Here is a 23176-nt window from a genome sequence, read left to right on the forward strand (position 1 = left end):
TCGTTTCAAAAAATCACAAGTCAAACACTTCCCAAGTGTCTAGGACTGTGTGATATATTTTCGGATGATGCGCGCAGATCCCAGCAGGGTGGCCTTTTGCAGTTGGCAGATCGTAATTTTGTCAATATTATTTCCAAATGCCGGCTGAGATCTTTTGGCACGGCACCCAGTGTGCCGATCACCACCGGGACCACCTGCATTGGTTTCTGCCAGAGTCTTTGAAGTTCAATCTTGAGGTCCTGATAGCGGCTGAGTTTTTCCTGTTGTTTTTCGTCAATGCGACTGTCACCTGGGATGGCGACATCAATGATCCAAACCTTTTTCTTTTCCACAACTGTGATGTCTGGTGTGTTGTGTTCCAGAACATTGTCAGTCTGGATTCGGAAGTCCCACAGTATCTTTGTGTGCTTATTTTCCAATACTTTTGCAGGTTTGTGATCCCACCAGTTCTTTACTGCTGGGAGGTGGTACTTGAGGCATAAGTTCCAATGAATCATTTGGGCCACATAGTTGTGCCTCTGTTTGTAGTCTGTCTGTGCGATTTTCGTACAGCAGCTGAGGATATGATCAATGGTTTTGTCGGTTTCCTTGCACAGTCTGCATTTTGATCTTGGCCTTGATTGCCTTTGTCCTGATGGCTTGCTCCTGGGCTGCAAGGATCAGGCCTTCTGTCTCCTCCTTCAGGGTCCCATTTGTGAGCCAGAGCCAGGTCTTCTCCTTATCAGCTTTTCCTTCAATTTTGTCAAGGAACTTTCCATGCAATGTTTTGTTGTACCAGCTGTCAGTGATAGTTTGTAGTGCGGTTTTCTTGTACTGATTTTTGTCTGCTGTGCTTTGAGGAGTTTCTGATTTTTGACTTCAAACAAAGCAGGTTCTTCACATTGCTTTACATTTTCTGCCAGGGCATGTATTATAATAATAATAATTATTACTACTACTACTATTTGATGTGCCTTCTCCTTGGTGCATATATTAACTTCAGGATTAGACTTGGATCCCATCTCCAAAATTTCTCATAATCCATATACAAGTATTCCAGATTCTAAACATTTCTGGTCCCAAGCCTTTTGGGCAAGGCCTGTTTAACCTGCATCATCATCGTCATCATCATTAGCAGCAGCAGCAGCATTTGGAGTACTTTCTCCTCGGTGCAGCATTTCCACTTTCAGCAAATGCTCAAGGGGTTAAACAGAGAGAGATCTCCTTTCCTAGAGAGGATCAGCCAGAGAGAGAGAGAGAGAGAGAGAGAGAGAGAGAGAGAGAGAGAGAGAGAAATGTGGGAGGTGGGAGAAGGGAAATGAAGAGGGAGGGGGGAAAGTTAGCCTCCTTCCTGCCAGCCTGCTGCTTTCTCCCCAGAACTCCTCCTTCTGCCTTGAAACTGGATTTGCACCCCTTTTTTTCCAATTGATGTGCAAAGGCTGCCATGGAAAGGTTGCAAGGAGCAGGTGAGTGGCAAAGGCAACCTGGTATTGGTGGAGCTCAAGAAGGAGCAGACTGGAATTGGGGTGGGTGGGTTGGGAGATGCAGATTTGATGGTGATGATAACAACAACAACCAACCAGAGCCGGCCCTAGGTATTTTTCAAGTGTAGGCGAACAGAATTTTGGCGCCCCCCCCCCAAACCAATCACTGAAAAATAAAAGCGTTGGATAAGCGAAAATGTTGGATAATAAGGAAGTATAAAGGAAAAGCCTATAAAACATCAAATTACATTATTATTTTAAAAATTAAGCACCAAAACATCATGTTTTACAACAAATCAATAGAAAAAGCAGTTTAATACATGGTAATGTTATGTAGGAATTACTATATTTGCAAATTTAGCACTAAACATTGAACAGAGATATAGGGCAGTGTGGACTTAGATAACCCAGATAGCCCTCAGTATTAAAAAAAACAACTCTAAAATCAGGACAATAAATAAAGAACAACACTCTGAAAACAGAAGAAATCCAGACAGTAAACAATCAGGGACAGCTAACTCCTCCCAAAAAAAGATTCTCCCAGGCAAGAAGAAGCCAGGCCTTGAAGCCACCGGGCCATTAAATGCTAATCAAGGTGATTAATTACAACATTCACACCTGCTTCAAAGAAAAGTTCTTTCTCCCACCCTGGACCTTCTACAGATATATAAACCCCACATACCTAGCTTCCAAGTTCCTACAGACCTCAAAATCTCTGAAGGCCCCATAGGTGGGCTTGCGTGGTGCGAAGGTGGGTCTGCGCCGGCCGGAAGGCCCAGCGCGGTCGCTGGAAGGCCCGAAAGAGAAGGAGGTGGAGAGTGGTGCCCTTCTCCCAGGACGATGGTGCCCCCGGGACGATGGCACCACAGGCAAATGCCTATTTCGCCTTATGGTTGGACCGCCTCTGCAACCAACCAACCCACCCACTTACTGGCCAGCCTTCCAGGTCTGCATTAAGTTCTGGCCAGCCTTCCAGGCCTAATCATAGAATTGGAAAAGACCATATGAGCAATCTAGTCCAGGAAAAGCACAACCAAAGCACCCCAACCTCCAATTAAAAGCTTCCAAGGAAAGATCTTCCTTCACACTCCAAGGCAGAGAGTTCCACTTCTAAACAGCTCTTCTTCCTAATATCCAGGTGGGATCCCCTTTCCTGTAATTTGAACCCATTGCTCTGAGTCCATGACTCCAGGGCAGCAGAAAAGAAGTTTGCTCCCTCTTCTTTATGACAGCACTTCAAATATTTTGTCTCTTCTCTTCTGTAAGCTAAACATCCCCAGCTCTTTAAGCCACTCCTCATAGGGAGTTATGCTCTCCACACTTTGGATCATTTTAGTCACCCACTTTCTAGTTTGTCAGTATCTCTCTTTTCTTCCCAGGGTGTATCTATAGGTAAAGGTTTTCCCCTGATGTTAAATCCAGTCATGTCTGACTCTGAGGGTTGGTGCTCATCTCCATTTCTAAGCCGAAGAGCCGGCGTTGTCCGTAGACACCTCCAAGGTCATGTGGCTGGCATGACTGCATGGAGCGCCGTTACCTTCCCGCCGGAGTGGTACCTATTGATCTACTCACATTGGCATATTTTCGAACTGCTACCCTCTTTCCCCTAAAATAAGACATCCCCAGAAAATAAGACCTAGTAGAGGTTTTGCTGAATTGCTAAATATAAGGCCTCCCCTGAAAGTAAGACCTAGCAAAGTTTTTGTTTGGAAGCATGCCCGCCGAACAGAACACCAGAGCATGCAGGATCGGTAAAGATACATACCATAGAGTGTTGTACATGGAAATAATGGTAGTAACAAGAAATTCTTGATAGGATTCAGTTTGTCTGGTTATGCTGGTTTGTGATGACAACTACTGAACAGTATATAATAAATGTTTATTTTTTTTGTTCAACAATAAATGTGAATTCTTCTTCATGGAAAAATAAGCCATTCCCTGAAAATAAGACCTTGGGAGCAAAAATTAATATAAGACACTGTCTTATTTTCAGGGAAACACAGTAGGTTGGCAGAAGCTGGAGCTAACAGCAGCCGCCCATGCCGCTCCCGGGATTTGAACCTGGGACCTTTCGGTCTGCAAGTTCATCAGCTCAGTGCTTTAACGCACTTCGCCACCGGGGCTCCTATACTGCGGAATTAATGCAGTTTCACACCCTTTTCATTGTCCAGGCAGACCAAGGCATTCATAGCCATATGATGTGATGGGATCCAACAACCATGATTGTTTTTAAAGGAGATGAGACAAACCCATAGAGAATACACTAATTGATGGCTACAAAAGGTCAGCGTAGGGATCAGCACTATGGAATTATACCAGTTTGACTCCACTCTAACTACCGCGGCTGAAGGCTATGGAATCCTGGGAGTTGTAGTTTGACAAGAACCATTTCTGTCAAAGAGTGCTGGAACCTCATCCAACTAGACATCACAGTAATGCATAGCATTGAGCCACTGCAGTGAACGTGGCATCAAACTGCATTAATTCTACAGTGTGGATGCTCCCTCAGTTTGGGAAGGAGATAGTCTTGCACTCAAAATACAGCAGACTTTGCAAACAAAGTGCAAATGCATGCACCGTGGAGAGAAGACAGAAATAGCTTTGCTCGGGTTTTCAAGATATGCAGAGCTTTGCTGGGTGAGGGTACTCGGTTTTTCAAGATATGCAGCAACTGTAATATGATATGAAATGAATAGTACAGTGATTTATTGCATACATTCATAAGTAAAGTAAATGCTAGAGAAAATAAAGGGACAGGCTTTTTGGCCATCCACACATATGCATTGCGGTGATGGAAAGTGAAAAGAAAAACCCTGATTTCTCCACACTTATGAAGCTGCAGATCCTGCAGATTCTGGAACCAATTTGAGACCAGCCTTTGTGATGCATAGAAGCTCAATCCGGGCCTTGAACCGGTTCCAGGACTTCACATGTAATCACCTGCACAGTGAAATCGTTCCCTCCTGTTGTCACTTTCACAGTGACCTAAGTGGTCAGTGTAGATGTGCCCATAAATGTTTTAATGTTTTAACGTGTTAGGCCAACCTCCGTGGTCTGAGGTGTAGAGATTTTAATCATATATGTGATTCTTTTAATGCTTATTTATATTTATGCAATTTGGATTTTATGCAATGTGTCGATTTCCTGTTGGTGGGATGATGGTTTTCTGTATTACGTATTTGTTTTTCTATTTTGTTCGCTGCTTTGAGTCCCATCCGTGGGAGAAAAGTGGGAGAAAAGTAGATAAATAATAAATAATAATAAACAGATTTTACACTTAACATCAGTGGAAAACCTTTACCTTACCCAGGGACACTATATTTATTTTAATATTTATACATTATTTTTGTAGTTATACACTATTTTAAGTCTTTCTCAACCAATCGTGTGTGGATAAATCGCCTCCTTCTCCTCCCGTTGCCTCTTGGGCTCCTTTTCTCTCCCTTTGGCTTCTCCTTCCTCCCTTCCTTAGGCTGAAAATTGCAATTTTTTATGATTTATAATAGTCTTTTAGAGTTTATTGAAAAACCACAAAACAGCAAATCCACGAAAAGTGAACCGCAAAGTAGTGAGGGAACACTGTAGTTATACAGATATACCTATTAAGAAAATACGAGTGTAGTGGTTTGATTGTTGGTTTATGACTGGAAACCTGGGTTCGGTTCCTCACTGGAAATCTACTGTGTGAGAAGCAAGTCACACACTCTTTGCCCCAGAAAGGTCATGGATTGGAAATGACTCGAAGGTGTGCAAAAACCACAACAACAAACAAACAAGGTATGCAGGTTTCCGGGTATAGCATTCATGGAAAATGTAGTACCAGAGGCATAAATAACAGGAGAAGAATGAAAGGCCGCTGTACTTCCAAAAAAGACAAAACAAGAGAGAATAGTTGAATATGTGTCAGCAAACTCTTTGTTGTGTTGTCAAAGGCTTTCATGGCCAGAATCACGGGGTTGCTGTGAGTTTTCCAGGCTGTATGGCTATGTTCCAAAAGCTTTCTTTACTGACGTTTCGTCCACATCTATGGCAGGCATCCTCAGAGGTTGTGAGGTCTATTGGAAACTAGACAAGTGGGGTTTATTTATCTGTTGAATGTCCAGGGTGGGAGAAAGAACACAGAGAAGCCATTGAAATCCACAAGCATGTGAACATTTTAAACAGAAAACCATGAAAGCGAAAAAAAAAATCTGGTTACCAGTATCCAAAAACTCTAAAATTAGGACAGTAAATAAAGAACAACACTCAGAAAACAGGGGAAATCCAGACAGGAAACAATCAGGGCCAGCTAGCACGACCCAGGAAGCAGCCAGGCTTTGAAGCTGAAAGGCCATTCAATGCTAATCAAGGTGGCCAATTGCAACATTCACCCCTGCCTCCAACAGACAAGAGTTCTTTCCCCCACCCTGGACCTTCCACAGATACAGTAGAGTCTCACTTATCCAACAGTCACTTATCCAATGTTCTGGATTATCCAACGCATTTTGTAGTCAATGTTTTCAATATATCATAATATTTTGGTGCTAAATTCGTAAATACAGTAATTACTACATAGCATTACTGCGTATTGAACTACTTTTTCTGTCAAATTTGTTGTATAACGTGATGTTTTGGTGCTTAATTTGTAAAATCATAACCTAATTTGATGTTTAATAGGCTTTTCCTTGATCTCTCCTTATTATCCAACATATTCGCTTATCCAACGTTCTGCCGGCCCATTTACGTTGGATAAGCAAGACTCTACTGTATATAAACCTCACTTGCCTATTTTCCAACAGACCTCACAACCTCTGAGGATGCCTATCATAGATGTGGGTGAAACATCAGGAGAGAATGCTTCTGGAACATGACCATACAACCCAAAAAACTCACAGCAACCCAGTGATTCTGGCCATGAAAGCCTTCGACAACACAGTCTGAAGGCAACTAGTGAGGTGTCAAAGGCAGAGTATATATAAACAGTTTCAGGTCTTGCCGAACTCTCCAAAAAATACGCAAAAGGGAAAGCCAAATGTCCATTCCAGGGTCAAGGGCCAATTACCTGTATTATCCAAGATGCAAGGTTACGTTTACAATTCCAAAGCCGATATCCAAGGGTAGCCTGGGTATCAGAAAACACGGGAGATCAAGGGTCTTGGCTGTAGCACTGAAGTTGCAGACAGCAATCAAGTAACAAACTCAGGCCTCTTAAATCCTACTTGCACAGGTGTCACCTGTTGCTGGTTCTCTTCCTTCCTTACCTTCACAAATGCAGGAACAGTTTACCTGCTCAGCAGAAGTCTGTTGTATTTGATCAGCAGGCTGAATATTCATTCCTTCTATAGATCAGGTGTTTTGGTCTACAACTCCCAGAAATCCCAGCCATTTTACCAGCTGTTAGGATTTCTGGGAGCTGAAGGCCAAAACATCTGGGGACCCACAGGTTGAGAACCACTGCTATAGATGGTCCTTGGCTGAGGGAGTTGCTATTCACTGCAAGGCTCCAGTTCTACTTCTGTGCCTACTCTCAGCAATCTCTCATCCAAGCTCTCCAGGCTGTCCATGCCAATCTTCTTTTCCCTTCCCTACCTTTTAATATTAAGTGAATTGATATTAATGATGATAGTCATGATTACACTATTTAACACGATTTTTGTTCCTGGATTTTAAATGTTATTTCCAAATTGGTTCTATAATAAAAACATGGGAAACGATAATTAAACTGCAAAAACTTTATTTGTGTGGGACATCCTGCGGCACAGTTTGCCCTAGTTTTTCAATGAATATCTCATAAGAGTCACAACTAATTCAACACTGTTGTTGAATTGGTTTTTGGAGTATAACACCTACTTTCACAGTAAGTATCGTACACTTAAACAGGAAATAAAACTTTCGAACTAGGAATATATATTTTTTCAATTTTTTTGTTATTTATTTGTTATTTATTTATTTACAGTATTTATATTCCACCCTTCTCACCCCATAGGGAACTCTGGGTGGATCACAGAACATACATATGCGGCAAATATTCAGTGCCGTTTATACACAGACAAGACAGACAATTGTACATAGATAGAGGTGTATATGGGCTTTTTCCACCTTTGGCATCATGGAGGCTTGTGATCGATTGTGGCCATGGAGGGGTGCTGTCCCTCCATCTCCCTGCCAAAGAGCTTTGTTCGTAAACTTCCTCCTTTTATCTAATTGCTGGTATTTTTTGGCATTTCCTTATGGGTACCTTAATACCTCCCTGCTTTTTAAGTGGTACCTATTTATGTACTCAAATTTTGCTTTTGAACGGCTAGGTGGGCCAAAGCTGGGCTAAAAGCCAGAAGCTCACCCTTGAAACTGTCAACCTTGCGACTGACAAGATTTACTTCAGCTGGTGGTTTAACCTGCTCTGCTAAAGCCCATCCCATCATTGTGGTGTTGTTGTTGTGGTGGGAATAATAACCACAACAATGGTGATGATAAATGGATCTTCTTCCCATTTTTATCCTCACAACAACCCTAGGAAGTCAGCTCATCTAAGAACCAATTCCTGCCCAGTGTGATCCAGGAAGCTTCATCACCATTTGGGAAATGTGGACTTTGTTCATCCCAGGGCTAATCTAAAACTCCACTTGCTGTATTAGTTCTAAGTACCCTTTATCTTCCTATGTTTTTTTCCTCCTTTACCAGAACTCCCTGATGTGATAATAAAGGTAGAAGAGGACGATGAAGAGGAGGTGGAATGCCAGAAATGGAAATCCCAACAAGAAGGGAAGTCACTAAATTCATCTCTCCAGCAACAAGAAACTGCAGGTGAAGAGTGGACTCACGGTTGTCTCTCCTTTCCATCAGATATGTCTGTCATACTCTTACAATTTACCCTAAGAATTAAGCTGGGATCCTGTTGATGTACAGCAGTGGTTCTCAACCTGGGGTCCCCAGATGTTTTGGGCTTCAGCTCCCAGAAATCTTAACAGGTGGTAAGCTGGCTGGGATATCTGGGAGCTGAAGTTCAAAACACCTGGAGGAGCACAGTTTGAGAAACACTGCTCTAACCAGCACATTGCACTAACAGTCAAATGAGAAAACCAAAAACCATTTCACTGCAGAATCTTGTCTAGGGTGAAGAACTGGGCCATCAGTAATCAATTCTGCCCAAATTAATGGTTCTCAACCTGGGGTCCCCAAATGTTTTTGGCCTACAACTCCCAGAAATCCCAGCCAGTTTACCAGCTGTTAGGATTTCTAAGAGTTGAAGGCCAAAAACATCTGGGGACCCCAGGTTAAGAACCACTGGCCGAAATGATCTTGCATTGATTTTGTAAAACTTTTATTCTGCAAATTTTAATAATAAATAATAATAAACTTTATTTCTACCCTTCCACCATCTCCCAAAAGGGACTCAGGGTGGCTTACAAGCACTCGTAATGTAACAATACATAAAGGTAGGTAAAGGTTTTCGCCTGACATTAAGTCTAGTTGTATCTGACTCGGGGTTGGTGCTCATCTCCATTTCTAAGCCGAAGAGCCGGTGTTGTCCGTAGACACCTCCAAGGTCATGTGGCCGGCATGACTGCATGGAACGCCTTACCTTCCTGCTGGACTGTTTCCTATTGATCTACTCACATTTACATGTTTTTGAACTGTAACAATACATACGGCGCAAAAAATACAGATACTGTACATCAATATCAAAGTAAAACATAATTCACGTCGTCAATACATAAAACAATACCACAGTAAAATCAATCAACCCTAAAATAAACATCGATAAAACGTTACAGTAATTATAAACAAGAAATGAATAGTAATCAACCTTTAGTTGTAACATTATAAGTGTATTTATTTATTTATTGATTGATTGTATGGCACAGCAAAAAAGATAGATATGCTGGATTTCGTTTCACAAAATCACAAGTTGAACACTTCCCAAGTGTCTAGGACTGTGTGATGTATTTTCGGATGATGCGTACAGATCCCAGTAGGGTGGCCTTTTGCAGTTGACAGATCGTAACTTTGTCAATGTCTATTGTTTCCAAATGCCAGCTGAGCTCTTTATTATTAATAAATATTTTAAAAGCATTCTATTTGTTGCCCACCTGTCCTAACAGATCAAGACAGGTGCAACAAAGTCAAAACATATAATCATAAATAAAATACATACAAAGCATATGGCATACTTATTTATTTATTTATTTATTTATTTATTTACAGTATTTATATTCCGCCCTTCTCACCCTGAAGGGAACTCACATTATACACACATAGGGCAAACATTCAATGCCCATAAACATATCAAACAGAGATCGAGACAGACAGACGCAGAGGCAATTTAACCTTCTCCTGAGGGGATGTCCGATTTTGGCCACAGGGGGGAGCAGCTGCTTCATCATCCACTCTGACGGCACTTCCTCATTCCAGGTCGTAAATTAGTTAAACTTGCCTCCCCACGTTTTTTATAAGTGGTACCTTATTTCCTACTTGATAGATGCAACTATCTTTTCGGTTGCCAGGTCAGCAACGAGCAGTGGCTATTTTTTATTTTTTATTGACGGGTGCTCACCCCGCCACGGGCTGGTCTCGAACTCATGACCTCATGGTCGGAGTGATTTATTGCAGCTGCTCAACCGCCTGCGCCACAGCCCGGCCAATAGGATCCCAATTGGGAGAAAGGCAGACTATAAAATAAATAAAGGACTTACGGTTACCTGGCTCATGAGAGAGCTTCAAGAGCCCCAAAACCCTGCTTAGGTCTTGCCAACTCAGAGCAGCTTTGACTAATTGGCCCCTGTAATACAGTCTCCTTTTACTATTAACTTTGATCATTGTATTTTCCAGTAAGTCAGATTGACTCATAGTGTGTCCAACATACGAGAGCCTCACTTCGTCATCTTGACTTCTGTCAAGTTTACATCTAGCAAATGTGTGTGGAAATGCTTTGAATAACTGAAATGCTGTACCAATGCTAAATGCTGATGATCTATTCCCTCCCATCAGATTTTCCTTCTGTAATCATAAAGAAGGAAGAAGAAGAAGATCTTTGGGTCATGTATCACCATGGCTCCGAGGGAAATGAGAGCTTCCCAGCGGCTCCCTCAGGTAACGGCATTGTTAAGCCAAGTGCGGTCCCTGTTTAATATACCAATGCAATTCTATGTTCAATGTCCAGTGGACATTGAACAGATTGCGAGGAGCAACCCATCTGGGGTGTGAGAAGCGTGTTGTTGTTGTTGTTGTTGTATTGTTTTGTGGTGTGTGCTGGCAAAGACATTTAATTTCGTTGTGCAATAGTACAATCTCAATAAAGCTATTGTATATTCAAAAGGTAGAAACCGGGTGTAACGAGATTTCTATGCATCTTGTGTGTATGGACTCTATAGCAGTGGTTCTCAACCTGTGGGTCCCCTGATGTTTTGGCCTTCAACTCCCATAAATCCTAACAGCTGGTAAACTGGCTGGAATTTCTGGGAGTTGTAGGCCAAAACACCTGGGGACCCATAGGTTGAGAACCACTACTTTATAGGGCCTGTGTGCCCAGTTTGGTTCAGATCCATCATCGGTGGGGGTTGCAGGCTTCTCTGGATGCAGGGAGAACTATATTTACTATCATGTTGGGTCAGTCCCCCCAAACCCCACCAATATTCAAAGTTGGTCATATTGGGTATTCGTGCCAAGTTTGGTCCAGATCCATCAGCTGAGTGCACATTGCTCTGTTGATACATGTAAACTCGGGGCCGGGCTGTGGCGCAGGCTGGGGAGCAGCCTGCTGCAATAAATCACTCTGACCATGAGGTCATGAGTTCGAGGCCAGCCCGTGGCGGGGTGAACACCCGTCAATTAAAAATTAAAAATAGCCCCTGCTCGTTGCTGACCTAGCAACCCGAAAGATAGTTGCATCTATCAAGTAGGAAATAAGGTACCACTTATAAAAGTGGGGAGGCAATTTAACTAATTTACGACATTGGAATGAGGAAGTGCCATCAGAGTGGATGATGAAGCAGCTGCTCCCCCCTGTGGCCAGAATCGAACATCCCCTCAGGAGAAGGTTAAATTGCCTCTGCATCTGTCTGTCTTGGTCTCGGTTCGATGTGTTTATGGACATTGAATCTTTGCCCTATATGCATATGATGTGATCAGCCCTGAGTCCCCTTCGGGGTGAGAAGGGCGGAATATAAATACTGTAAATAAATAAATAGGGTGGCAACTTGTTCTTGATGAGGTTACACTCCCCCTGAGGACACAGGTCCGCAGTCTGGGGGTCCTTTTGGATTCATCGCTGACACTTGAGGCTCATGTGTTGGCAGTTGCTGTGAGGGCCTTTGCACAATTAAAGCTTGTGAGTCAGCTGCGACCGGTGATGAGGGTTGTAGGGCTTCCCAGCTAAGCTTTTTCTCAAGAGATCTTGCTTGTTCCCACTATGAATCCCTCTTTGTTCCTACAGAAAACGACCACCCAAGAGGCTGCACGAGAGACAAAGAAAACAAATGCTCAGACTGTGGGAAGACCTTCACTCAAAGGTCCAGCCTTATCAGGCATGAGAAGACGCATACAGGAGAGAAGCCGTATCAGTGCTCTGAGTGCGGAAGGAGTTTCAGCCAGAGGTCCATCCTGACCCGACATGAGAGGACCCACACTGGAGAGAAGCCATACAAATGCTCAGAGTGTGGGAAAAGCTTCCGCCACAAGTCGGCCCTTCTCAGGCACGAGAAGATGGAAGCGGGAGAGAGGCCTTACGAATGCTCGCACTGCGGGAAGGCCTTCATTCAGAGGTCTAATTTCCTCATCCACGAAAGAATCCATACTGGGGAGAAACCGTATCTGTGCTCCGACTGCGGGAAAAGCTTTGTTCAGCGGTGGCACCTCCTCATCCATGAGATGACCCACAAGCAGGAGGAGACGCACCAATGCTCCAAGTGTGGGAAGAAGTTCAGTCATAGCGTGAGCCTTCTCATCCATGAAAGGAGCCACACGGGGGAGAAAGTGTATCAGTGCTCCGGATGCGAGAAAGGCTTTGTTCAGAGGTCTAGCCTCGTCCGACACGAGAAAACACACACGGGAGAGAAACCTTATCAATGCTTCAAGTGTGGGAGAAGATTCAGTCAGAGATCTATCCTTACCAGACACGAGAGAACCCATACAGGGGAGAAACCCTACAAGTGTTCAGAGTGTGGGAAAAGCTTCCGCCACAAGTCGGCCCTGTTAAGGCATGAAAAGATGGAAATGGGGGAAAGGCCGTATAAATGCTTATACTGTGGAAAGGGCTTCATCCAGAAGTCCAACTTTCTCATACACGAGCGAATTCACACTGAAGAGAAACCCTATCAGTGCCTAGAGTGTGGAAAGCGCTTCGTTCAGAGGTCACAGCTTCTCGTTCACAAGATGACGCATAAACAAGACGAGCCCTATCAGTGCGCAAAGTGTGGGAAAAAGTTCAACCACAGCTTAAGCCTGATTATCCATCAAAGGAGCCACGCAGGGCGGAAAACTTACCGGTGCCCTAGCTGTTGGAAAATGTTCGCCGATAAATTGAACCTTATCAGACATGAGCGGGATCATAGGGGAGAAAAGCCGTATGCATGTTCAGACTGTGGGAAACACTTCAATGATCGGTCCGCTCTCATCAGGCACAAGAAAACGAACGCGAGAGGAAAGCCATATGGTTCTCGGGATGCGGGAAAAGCATCATTCGGAAATTCAAGGTCTTGGCTCATGAGAGACTTTGTAATGAAGAGACGCTGTATAATTGTTCCATCTGCAATAGAAGATACTATCTGAAGTACAACCTTCTCATGCACAAAAGAGCCCACATGAGGAAGAAGCTGGATAAATGCTCAGAGTATAGCAAAACCTTCAGCCGGAAATCCAACTGTATTGTGCACATGGGAGAAAAATCCCATCAATGCTCTAACTGTGGGAGTCCTTTCAATGATCGGCGAAACCTCATGAAGCACCAGAAAATCCATGCAAATGAAAGGTCTTATGCATGTCATGAGTGTGGAAAAAAGTTTATTAACAAATCATCCCTGGTTGCGCACAGGAGATCCCACATCGGGAAAAGCCGTATAAATGCTTGGACTGTGAACAGGGCTTGATCATGCATCAGAGAACCCACATGGGAGAGAAACCATACTCCTGCATGGAATTGGAGGAAGGCATCCAAAAATCAAATCTTCTCAGACATGATAGAACCCATAAGACAGAGAAAGCATACTCTGTCTTGAATTCTGAGGATAGTTCCAGGGATACCTTGACTTTGATAAGGAACATGGGGACCCACCCAGAAGAAAAATCACATCAGTGCACCGTCTGTGGGAAAAGCTTCAATGAAAGAAGAAACCTTGTTATACACAAGAGAACCCACACAGGGGAGAGACTGTATAAATGTCCCCACTGTGGGGAAATATTTACCAACAACACGACCCTCGTGGTGCACAAGAGGACTCACACGGGAGAGAAACCATATTCGTGTTCAGAGTGTAGGAAGAGTTTTCCGTTCAAACAGAGCCTGATTAAACATGAACGGACCCACTCTGGGAACAGACCCTATAAACATGCAAAAGGTGGGGAAAGATACAACCAGAGTGGCAATTTGCTTGCACATGAAAGGACTCACAATGGAGAGAAGCTGTTCAAATGCTCAGACTGTGGGAAGAATTTTAGAGACAGATCAAACCTTATTAGACACCAGAAAAGTCATACAGGAGAGCAATTCTAAAAAAAAGTGTATACTTTGGTGGAGTGGAGAAGAGCCCTGGGTGTGGTTAATTCCAGGCATCATGAAATATGACCAGAAGACATATATGTGACTTCTCTGTTGTATAATAAAACATTTCCTGAATTTAAAGCTGCCAGTGGAGTAAAGTCTGCATATTTGAATATTTGAATATGTAGTGGGAGGAAACAATGCACTGAATTTAGAAAATCAGTATGTCAAGAAGATCCCCAATATGCTAACTTTCTATCTGTCAGATATTTCAGATGCCAGGGACCCCCATTCTACTCCACTACAGCCTTTAGTCCAGAAAAACAGTTAGTGTTCCTTTCAAATGGCACTTTGATGAAGCATGGGGGAGAAATAGTATAAGTGTGCAAAGTGTAGGAAAAAATTCAAGCATGGCAAATGTCTTGTTTTTTTAATTTTTAATCCAGATGGTTATCTTAACACCTGTGTTTCCATTACCTTTATGTTTTGCTTCTCCTCTGCAGCTGAACTGCATTTTTCCCACAAAGGAAATATTAACAAGACTAGAAATGTTCAGGATGAAATTAGGATGGGTTTTATAGATAACTCACCATTGCTAATATGTTATTTGCCTCTGTAAAGAAGTGAGGGAAAATATAATTACGTTGGGAAAGTGGTTGAAAAGCGGTTATATCTATCTTTATTGTTGCAAGTCTGCAAGAGATTTCTGCTCTCTCTTCCAGCCAATTTACTTTGAAGTGCTTGTAAAGTTTGCCCTTCCCTGCCATACAGGTGGATATGTGTCCGAAGTGTGAAAACAAGCAGTTGTAGTAGGTATATGGCAAAAAGTAAGGAAAGCCACTTTGAGTCTCCTGCAGGAGAGATAATGTGAGGTATAAATAAATAAATATAATAATGATGATAAATAAAGTACATCTCAGACCCCACTTTTTAAAGCCCTCTCCCCATTACACAAAGATTGCAAAGCCCAACAATATTTTTCTTGGTGTCTTTGTGCATGTTCTTGGGATTTTTTTGGGTACCGATTCTGAAAGTTGCATTGGATAGACACATCATAGCATTGGATAACACATCAGTTATCATGACTTTCTATGAATAGTAGGACATGGCATATGTTCTGTTGAAAACAAGTGAGATTTTTTGGATCAGCAGGTCAAATATACCCAGACACAGACCACTTTATCACATAACTTAAATTCCACTGAGTTCTACACTTAAAATCTGGTATTCCACTGGGTTCACCACATTTCAGATAGCATTTGAGGCACTAAAATGTGTGTTGGCCAGTGTTATCATCCCAAACCCAAACAAAATATTCACATGATTCTCCAAGGAACTGCATCTGCCTGTCTCCAAATGGGTAAGAAATATGTGGTAGCACCAACAGGTTCCTAGAACTTCCTCCCTTACCTTGTTTTCGTGCCATAACCCAAACGAAATGGCGACATGAAGTAATGGGATGTTTTGACTGGGATATGGCCAGGGGAAAAAGTGTTTTTGGGCAGTGTCCATTGAGATTGAGCCTGCCAGGGGTTCAGGAAATAATGGGCGTGCAAGCCCTTCACAATTCCCCACCCTTTCTGGCAATATCAATTTTGGACGGGAAGAAGGACGGGATATAAATGTCGTAAATAAATAAATAAAATAACTTCAACCATATTTAGTGATTTGGCAGAAGTGCTAGGGTAAAGGCAGTTAGTAAACTGCCTTTATTGATGTGCACCAGCACTTTCTAACTGGTGGTATCCTGATGTGCAACAATCAATATCCTTGTTCCCCTTTGTAATGACATAAGATAAATCCCTTGCTGCTTTTCAACACTCATTTTTGGATGGTCTGCTGTTTTGACAGATCTAAATTACAGCCAAGTTCCACACTTTTGAACTATTATTTGTGCTTTCAACTGCTATGACTTTTTTGGCACGTTGGTTCCATCTAGTGTCTAGTCTTGGATTAGTTCTTTTTGTAGGAAAAATGCCTTATGGTTCAGAGCTAGAATTCATTTTCTTTGTTTTGTTAATGTTGATGGCTTCTTCCGTTTACATTGGTGAAGGTTTTTTTGCTTGTTCCGCATAACTTGGCAAATATGTAGTCCTTTCAGCTCATGTTTCCACTAACATTTCTTGAACATTGTAGCTCCATATGTAACGAAACCAGATACAGATACTTAAATTCAAAGCATGATCATTTTCTGAATAAATTGTTATTTTTAATATATCAAACATGATATTTTCATGACAAACCAAGCCAAGGTATACATAATGCTGTCTATATTCCAAAAGTGTCTCAATTTGTAAAGGGTGATCATGTTACATTTATCAGTTTCTCTCCAAATGTTTGTTTGTAATGAGGAAAGGTTCATCCCATCCCAGTTTCAGCATTTCTGGAAACTGCACATCTCTACTTTTGACACAATAGATAGTTGACTCCATCCACTAACCCATCACTTTTTAGTAGACCATGGGAGGGGAAAGTGAATTGCGTACTCAGTTTCAACAAGCAAAGGATTCAGCTCTGAAAAAGAGCAATTGGTTTGACTCCACTATCCATACACTCTGTCCCTGTTTGGCAGAGACTGTCCAAATTAATCCTACCTTTTCAACTGCTTTCAAGATAACCAAAACTTCTCCTTCCCTAGTAGGCTCAGGCAAAGCAAACTGCTTTTCCCCCTTCTTTTTTTCATTTCTTCTTTCACTTCCCCCTTTCTCCCCTTTTTTCTTTCTTTTTCTCTCTCATTTCGGCTTCTTCTTTTTCTTCCCATCTCTTTTGCAAATTTCACCGCTCTCACTCTCATTCTTTATCATTTTTATCTTATGTATTACAATTTTCAATAAAAAATTTTTTTAAAGGATCAATGCCTGGGGAAATCACTGGAAAATAAAACTACAATTCCCAGACTCCTTTACCCACCATGGGGTCCAGCTATACCAGGCATGGGCAAACTTCAGCCCTCTAGGTGTTTTGGACTTCAACTCCCACAATTCCTAACAGCTGGTAGGAATACTGTGGAATAAATGCAGTTTGACACCTCTTTATCTGCTATGGCTCAATGCTATGGAATCCTAGGATTTTGCATGGTCTGTAGCCTTCTCCACCAAAGAATGCCTCACCAAACTACAACTAGAAAGGAATGCCATACTCACTTTCTTTTCCACACTACTCGATTATAGCACTCAAGTTATGTTAGAGCATGCAAAAATCAGTTGGTGAGTGTGTTAACTGAAAATACAAAGCACGAACCAGATTGGTTGGGTTACACCCAGGGAGCTAACTGAACCTGGGAGTTTTGGCAACTGTTACTTAAACAGTTACATACCTCACAACCTCTGAGGATGCCTGCCATAGATGTGGGTGAAACATCAGGAGAGAATACTTCTGGAACATGGCCATACTGCCCAGAAAACACACAACAATCCTGTGATTCCGGCCATGAAAGCCTTCGAAAACACATTGTTAGGCGCTTACCAAGAGAGGTTTGCTTCTGGACAGCTGGAAAAAGACCTTTTACTTGGATGCCTAAGGACTATTTGAACCTTTCTCAAAGAGTCAATGCAACTGTCCATATGACTGTATATATGTTGCTCTGCATTTTGAAGAGTAAACTTCTCATTCTTTACTGATCATCTGTGTGGCGTATCTTTTCTCTGGCAAAACTCTGTGTCGACTGGTCAAATGTGAACTACATGTGATTTTTCATTCCATCACAAGTTATACATTCTGGAATGTGCAGTTTGACCAGAGAAATCTGCTCACTTCACAAAACTACAAATCCCAGGATTCCATAGCATGAAACCATGCCAATAAATACATTATCAAAGCACTATAATTAAGTGCTGAAAGAGGAGTCAGCCTGGAAGAATATGCACATTTACCTGCAAATAAGCTCCAGTGATTCCAATGGGACTACTTTGTAAGTATGACTAGGATTGTTTCAGGGTACTTCCCATGCCCTCATTTCTGTTTTTCTCTCTCTGCTATCTTGCAACGAATTATACAGTCGACCCTTCACAACTGCGGGTTTGACCTTCATGGATTTGACAATTCGTGTATTATTAGATATTCTCTCTGCTGTGGTCTTAAGCAGTTTTAATAAGAGATTTATATAAGTCTCACCTTGTGTTTCCAGTCTCCCTGCAAGTCTCAAGACTGAGGGAGACTGCAAATGTGAAACTCCTTACACTCCCTTATTATGCAGTTGTTATTTCTGAGTTCCTTACTTCTCTCTATCTAACCTCCTTCTTTTTAACTGCACAGTTTTTCTTCTCCACTATAATCTCCTGCTTTGTTTTTGGAAGGATAAGCAAATGTCTAGCATTGAACAGACTCACAATTACTTCTGAAAATGGGACCTTTATTTATTGCGGCACACCAGGAGTGTAGCTGCATGAGGTGAAATGAGGGCACCCCAAATGAGAACTGCTCCCCACATGTCCCTTCAGTCCCCAAATTCCTAGTACTGCAGAGTATGAGGCACATCCAGATCTCTTACATTTTAGTACTCAATGTTCCCTTGGGAATTCTGCTTGCCCTTTTTTGGTGGTGCTAACGTTCTATTTCAAAATGCTGAATTGAAATGTTAAGTCAATAGTAGAAATTTGGAGAAAGGAGGAACACTTCATGGGAAGGGCAGCATACTTAGGGAGGCAATGCCTTTGTTTTCCCCATCACAACATCTCTACTCCTAAAACGTCCCCCTGAAAAGTTTGGGAAACCATTAAGAACCCCTTTGCAAAAGGCAGGAGAAGGAATGGAGTGGGGAGGAAGAAAAATATGCTCTGCTAGCCATCAAGGATCAGCATAACCTTGCACTTGGGACAATGTATTTAATAGAATAGCAGGTTAGAAAATAAAGTCAACCCTGGGAGCCAAGGAGTACCTATACTTGGCGTAAGCTACAGTAAAATGTATATATTCCCTCTTTACAAACAACAGTCTTTCTGGACTTAAAGAGAATTGCTACTTCCAGAAGAAAACCAACACACAAATGGGGAGAAGGGAGCAATGGTCAGAGAACAGAGAGCAATACTGGCCAATGGCCATACCCCTGTCAAGTGTCATCCCTGCAATACAACAACCAATTGTTTTTAGTTCCAAAATGTCATGTCAGAGACATCTTTACCCCTTTGGCTCATTGTAAGGCAGGAGAGTCTATTTTTACAACAGAAAGTGATCAAGGAGTTATTTTCTGTTTATTTCCTATTTTTTAAGGCCTAAAGACAACCGTAGTGGCTCAATGGGTTAAATCCTTGTGCTGGTTGAACTGCTGACCTGAAGTCGGAATGCTGACCTGAAGGTTGCCGGTTTGAATCCATGAAATGGGGTGAGCTCCTGTCTGTCAGCTCTAGCTTACGGGGATATAAGAGAAGCCTCCCAGCAGGATAGTAACACATCCCAGCATCCTCTGGGCAAAGTCTCTGTAGAGAGCCAATTCTCTCACACCAGAAGCGACTTGCAATATGTTCTCAATATGTTTTTTAAAAGGCCAAAAGAGCCAAATATGTAGTAAAATTGCCCTCCATGCTTCCAAAAGGCATTGAGAGGCATTGAGGGTAATTTTGATTACAAAAATGGCCTGAGGAGAAGAAACATTGTCCCGGTGGGTCATAATTTGCACACTCTGAAATAGCACCTCACATTTGTGTGTACAAGAGACCTTTTGGTGTGTCCTCTAAAAATGTCAAAGCAAACTTCCAATCATTTTCCAGTTTTAAAAAATGTGAGAAAGGATAAAAGTATTTAGGGAAGAAAGGCAGTCTATGATGGGAAGCAAAAAAAAAATCACCTCTGGCTTCACGCAAGTTGTCCATCCCTACTTTATATAAACAGTATCTTCATGCAAAAAAAAAAAAGGTATCGAATTGCAATTCGATGCAGCATATTAATAAAGTTTTAAAAAATGCTAGAGCTGATCATGATTAGTTCACCAAAATCAACTGATTAAGTGTCTGTAGGCCGTGCGTTAATCTGCATCACATGAGACCAGGAGTGGCGACCCAATGGAGAACAGCCTGCATAAGGCTACCTACAATCATGGAAGGGGAAACATCTCAAGGGGGTTCACAGCTCTTCTCTTACACTACATGAAATCTAATACAGTGCTTCTCAACCTGTGGGTCCCCAGGTGTTTTGACCTATATCTCCCAGAAATCTCAGCCAGTTTACCTGCTGGATTTCTGGGAGTTGAAGGCCAAAACATCTGGGGATCCACAGGGTGAGGACCACTGATCTAATAGTTTTCTTCCACCATAGCTCCCACGACAGAGATAAACCCCGCAGAAATTCTAGACTAAAACCCCCATTGTTCCTATTAGCCATTATAGCTTATGGGAGTTGTGATCCAAAACATCTCAAGGGTACCAACTTGCCCATCCTTGCACTCAACTCTCCCAGCCTTTATGGTTTGTCTCCTCTGTGGGTTCTCTCGTGCTTATTAAGAATTGTTCTTCTAATGAAGCCCTTGCCACAGTCCGAGCATTTAAACGGTTTCTCTCCCGTGTGGGTTCTCTCGTGTACAATGAGGCTGGAGCTCTGGTTGAACCCTTTCCCACAATCCGAACATTTGTAAGGCTTCTCTTCAGTGTGGATTCGTTCATGCCTAATGAGGCTGGACTTGTCGCTGAAGCTTTTCTCGCAGGCCGTGCAGCTGTAAGGCTTCTCGCCAGTATGGATCCTCTCGTGTTTGATGAGGCTCGACCTGTCGCTGAAGCTCTTCCCGCAGTCAGTGCATTTGTAAGGCTTCTCCCCAGTGTGGGTCCGTTCGTGGTTCGTCAGGTTGGATTTCCTGTTGAAGCTCTTCCCACAAAAGGAACAGTCATAGGGCTTCTCTCCCGTGTGGGTTCCCTCGTGCCTGATCAGGTGTGAGCGGCTACTGAAGCTCTTCCCGCAGTCGGGGCATTTGAAGGGCTTCACCCCGGTATGGATCCGTTCGTGCGTCAAGAGATGCGACCTTCGAACAAAGCATTTCCCGCAGCTGGAACATTTGTACGGCTTATCCCCTCGGTGGGCTCTCTCATGCTTATTGAGGCTCGATTTGTCACTGAAAGGCCTCCGGCAGTGAGAGCAGTTATAGGGCTTTTCCCCCGTGTGAATTCTCCTATGTATGACCAGGCTTGAATTCTGATTAAATCCTTTGCCGCAGTCCGGACATTTAAATGGTTTTAGACCCGTGTGTTTCATCTCATGAATCAGCAGGTTTGATTTGTGAATAAAGCCTTTGCCGCACAAGTCGCAACAGTATGGCTTCTCTCCCCTGTGGATCCTCTCGTGTGCGAGAAGGCTGGAGCTTTGGATAAATCTTTTATCACAGGCCGAGCATTTAAACATCCTCTGTTCCCGGTGGATCCTCTCGTGCCGCACCAGTGTCGAACTCTGATTAAATCTTTTGCCACACTCCAAGCATTTATACGGCCTCTGCTCTGTGTGGCTCCTCTCGTGCCTGATCAGGCTGGAGCTCTGATTGAACCTTTTCCCACAGGATGAGCAACTGTAGGGCTTTTCACCTGTATGTTTCCGCTTATGTCGAATAAGGCTGGACCCATCGCTGAAGCTGTTCCCACACTCTGAGCAACGGAACGGCTTTTCCCCAGTGTGGATTCTCTCATGGGTCCGAAGGTTTGATCTTTTCATGAAGCTTTTAGCACAGCGGGAGCATTTGTGGGGTTTGTCAGCTGTGCTTTCACTCTCGTGCTTGATAAGGTCCGGTTTATCACTGAAGCTTCTCCCGCAGCCAGAGTAATAGGGAAGCTCTCCCACAAAGATCCTTTCATGGCCACCTCCTGCCAAAAAAATTAAGAGAATTATAATGTTAGCACTGATCAAAGCACTGTCAACTCTCTGACAAACATGCAACACATACCAGTGTATAAACGAATCTCATGCATAAGTTGAGGGCACACATGGAAACCAAAGATATGACCCCTGAGTAATTTAAAAGTCATTCCATGGAGAGGGGAAAGTACCAATGCTGCTTCTGGGGAGCACACACATTCAAAAAGGCTAGAGATAGGCACTCCATCTGAGAGAAAAGAAGGGATCAATACTTCTTGAGATGGACTGGGCTCTCATTTTTATTGCTCTTCACAGAGAAGGGGATGATTTCTTGTCTAATAAGAGTTAAGGTACAGTGTTTACAATGTTGTGGATAAGTCTACCTAGTTTCTCCAAGTTGAGTTTTTTTTTAATTAAACTTTCTAGACTTGTTATTAAACAACTTATTAAACTTGGGGCCAAGCTTTAGCACAGCTGGCTAATCACCAGCAGCAATAGATCTTTACCAACTGAAAGGTTGGCAGTTTGAAGCCAGGTCGGAGGTGAACACCCGACCTTCAGCCCAGCTCACTGTTCACCTAAGCAGTTCAAAAACAGCCGTGAGCTGTGAGTAAAGTTAGGCACCACTTAGGCACTGCTTAAAAATGCTGGCAATCAAAGAACAGGAGGAAAAATCTGTGATCAAGGGCTTGTCGTCATAGAGGATGGAGCGACAGCACCTCCCTGTGGCTAGAATCGAGCACAACTTCCAGGATGCCGAAGTTAGAAAAATGCCAATATATACCTCTATCTATTGTCTGTCCTGTATGTCTAACAGCATTGACTGTTTGCTATGTACATGTTCTATGATCTGCCCTGAGTCCCCTTCGGGGTGAGAAGGACGGAATATAAATGCTGCAAACAAACAAACAAACACATATATGTACAGTATATACAGTAAACTATAAAATTTAGAGCAGCAATGAGCAGATAGTCCACAAAGTCTTTTTATTTGCCAGCCAAATTAGCCCTGATCTCAAGAATTATTTTATCTCACATACTGTTATGTGTCTCAACCAATTCCTTTTCAAGCTGAGCCAAAGGATGCGTCTACTATGAAGAATTAATGCAGTTTGACCCCACTTGAACTGCCATGGCTGAATGCTATGGAATTCTCGGCGTTGGGGTTTTACTAGATCTTTAGCCTTCTCTGCCAAAAAGTGCTGGTGTCTCACCAAACTACAACTCCCAGGATTCCACAGCATTGAGTCAGCAATTACAGTGGTCTCACCCA

General features: G+C 42.7%; 2 protein-coding genes across 3 annotated transcripts in view; one reads left to right on the top strand and one right to left on the bottom strand.

The window, feature by feature from the left end:
- Positions 1 to 23176, bottom strand: part of LOC134297070 (zinc finger protein 271-like) — a 46293-nt gene that overhangs the window by 17578 nt on the left and 5539 nt on the right. Inside the window, exon 6 of the mRNA XM_062973680.1 lies at positions 20586 to 21911. Coding sequence (XP_062829750.1) covers positions 20586 to 21911 — 1326 coding nt within the window. The remainder of the gene's footprint in view (positions 1 to 20585; positions 21912 to 23176) is intronic.
- LOC134297060 (zinc finger protein OZF-like) lies at positions 1258 to 17757 on the top strand. 2 transcript variants are annotated; one of them, XM_062973605.1, is made up of 4 exons: positions 1259 to 1445; positions 8124 to 8246; positions 10431 to 10532; positions 11875 to 17757. In XM_062973605.1, exons 1-4 carry the CDS (start codon positions 1424 to 1426, stop codon positions 13206 to 13208), a joined length of 1581 nt encoding a protein of 526 aa, XP_062829675.1. In that variant the 5' UTR covers positions 1259 to 1423; the 3' UTR covers positions 13209 to 17757. The 2 variants fall into 2 exon arrangements, with proteins under 2 accessions (XP_062829676.1, XP_062829675.1); XM_062973606.1 differs by lacking the exon at positions 10431 to 10532 and having other exon boundaries at positions 1258 to 1445.

Source organism: Anolis carolinensis, chromosome 2, assembly GCF_035594765.1.
Source record: "Anolis carolinensis isolate JA03-04 chromosome 2, rAnoCar3.1.pri, whole genome shotgun sequence".
Lineage (NCBI taxonomy): Eukaryota > Metazoa > Chordata > Lepidosauria > Squamata > Dactyloidae > Anolis > Anolis carolinensis.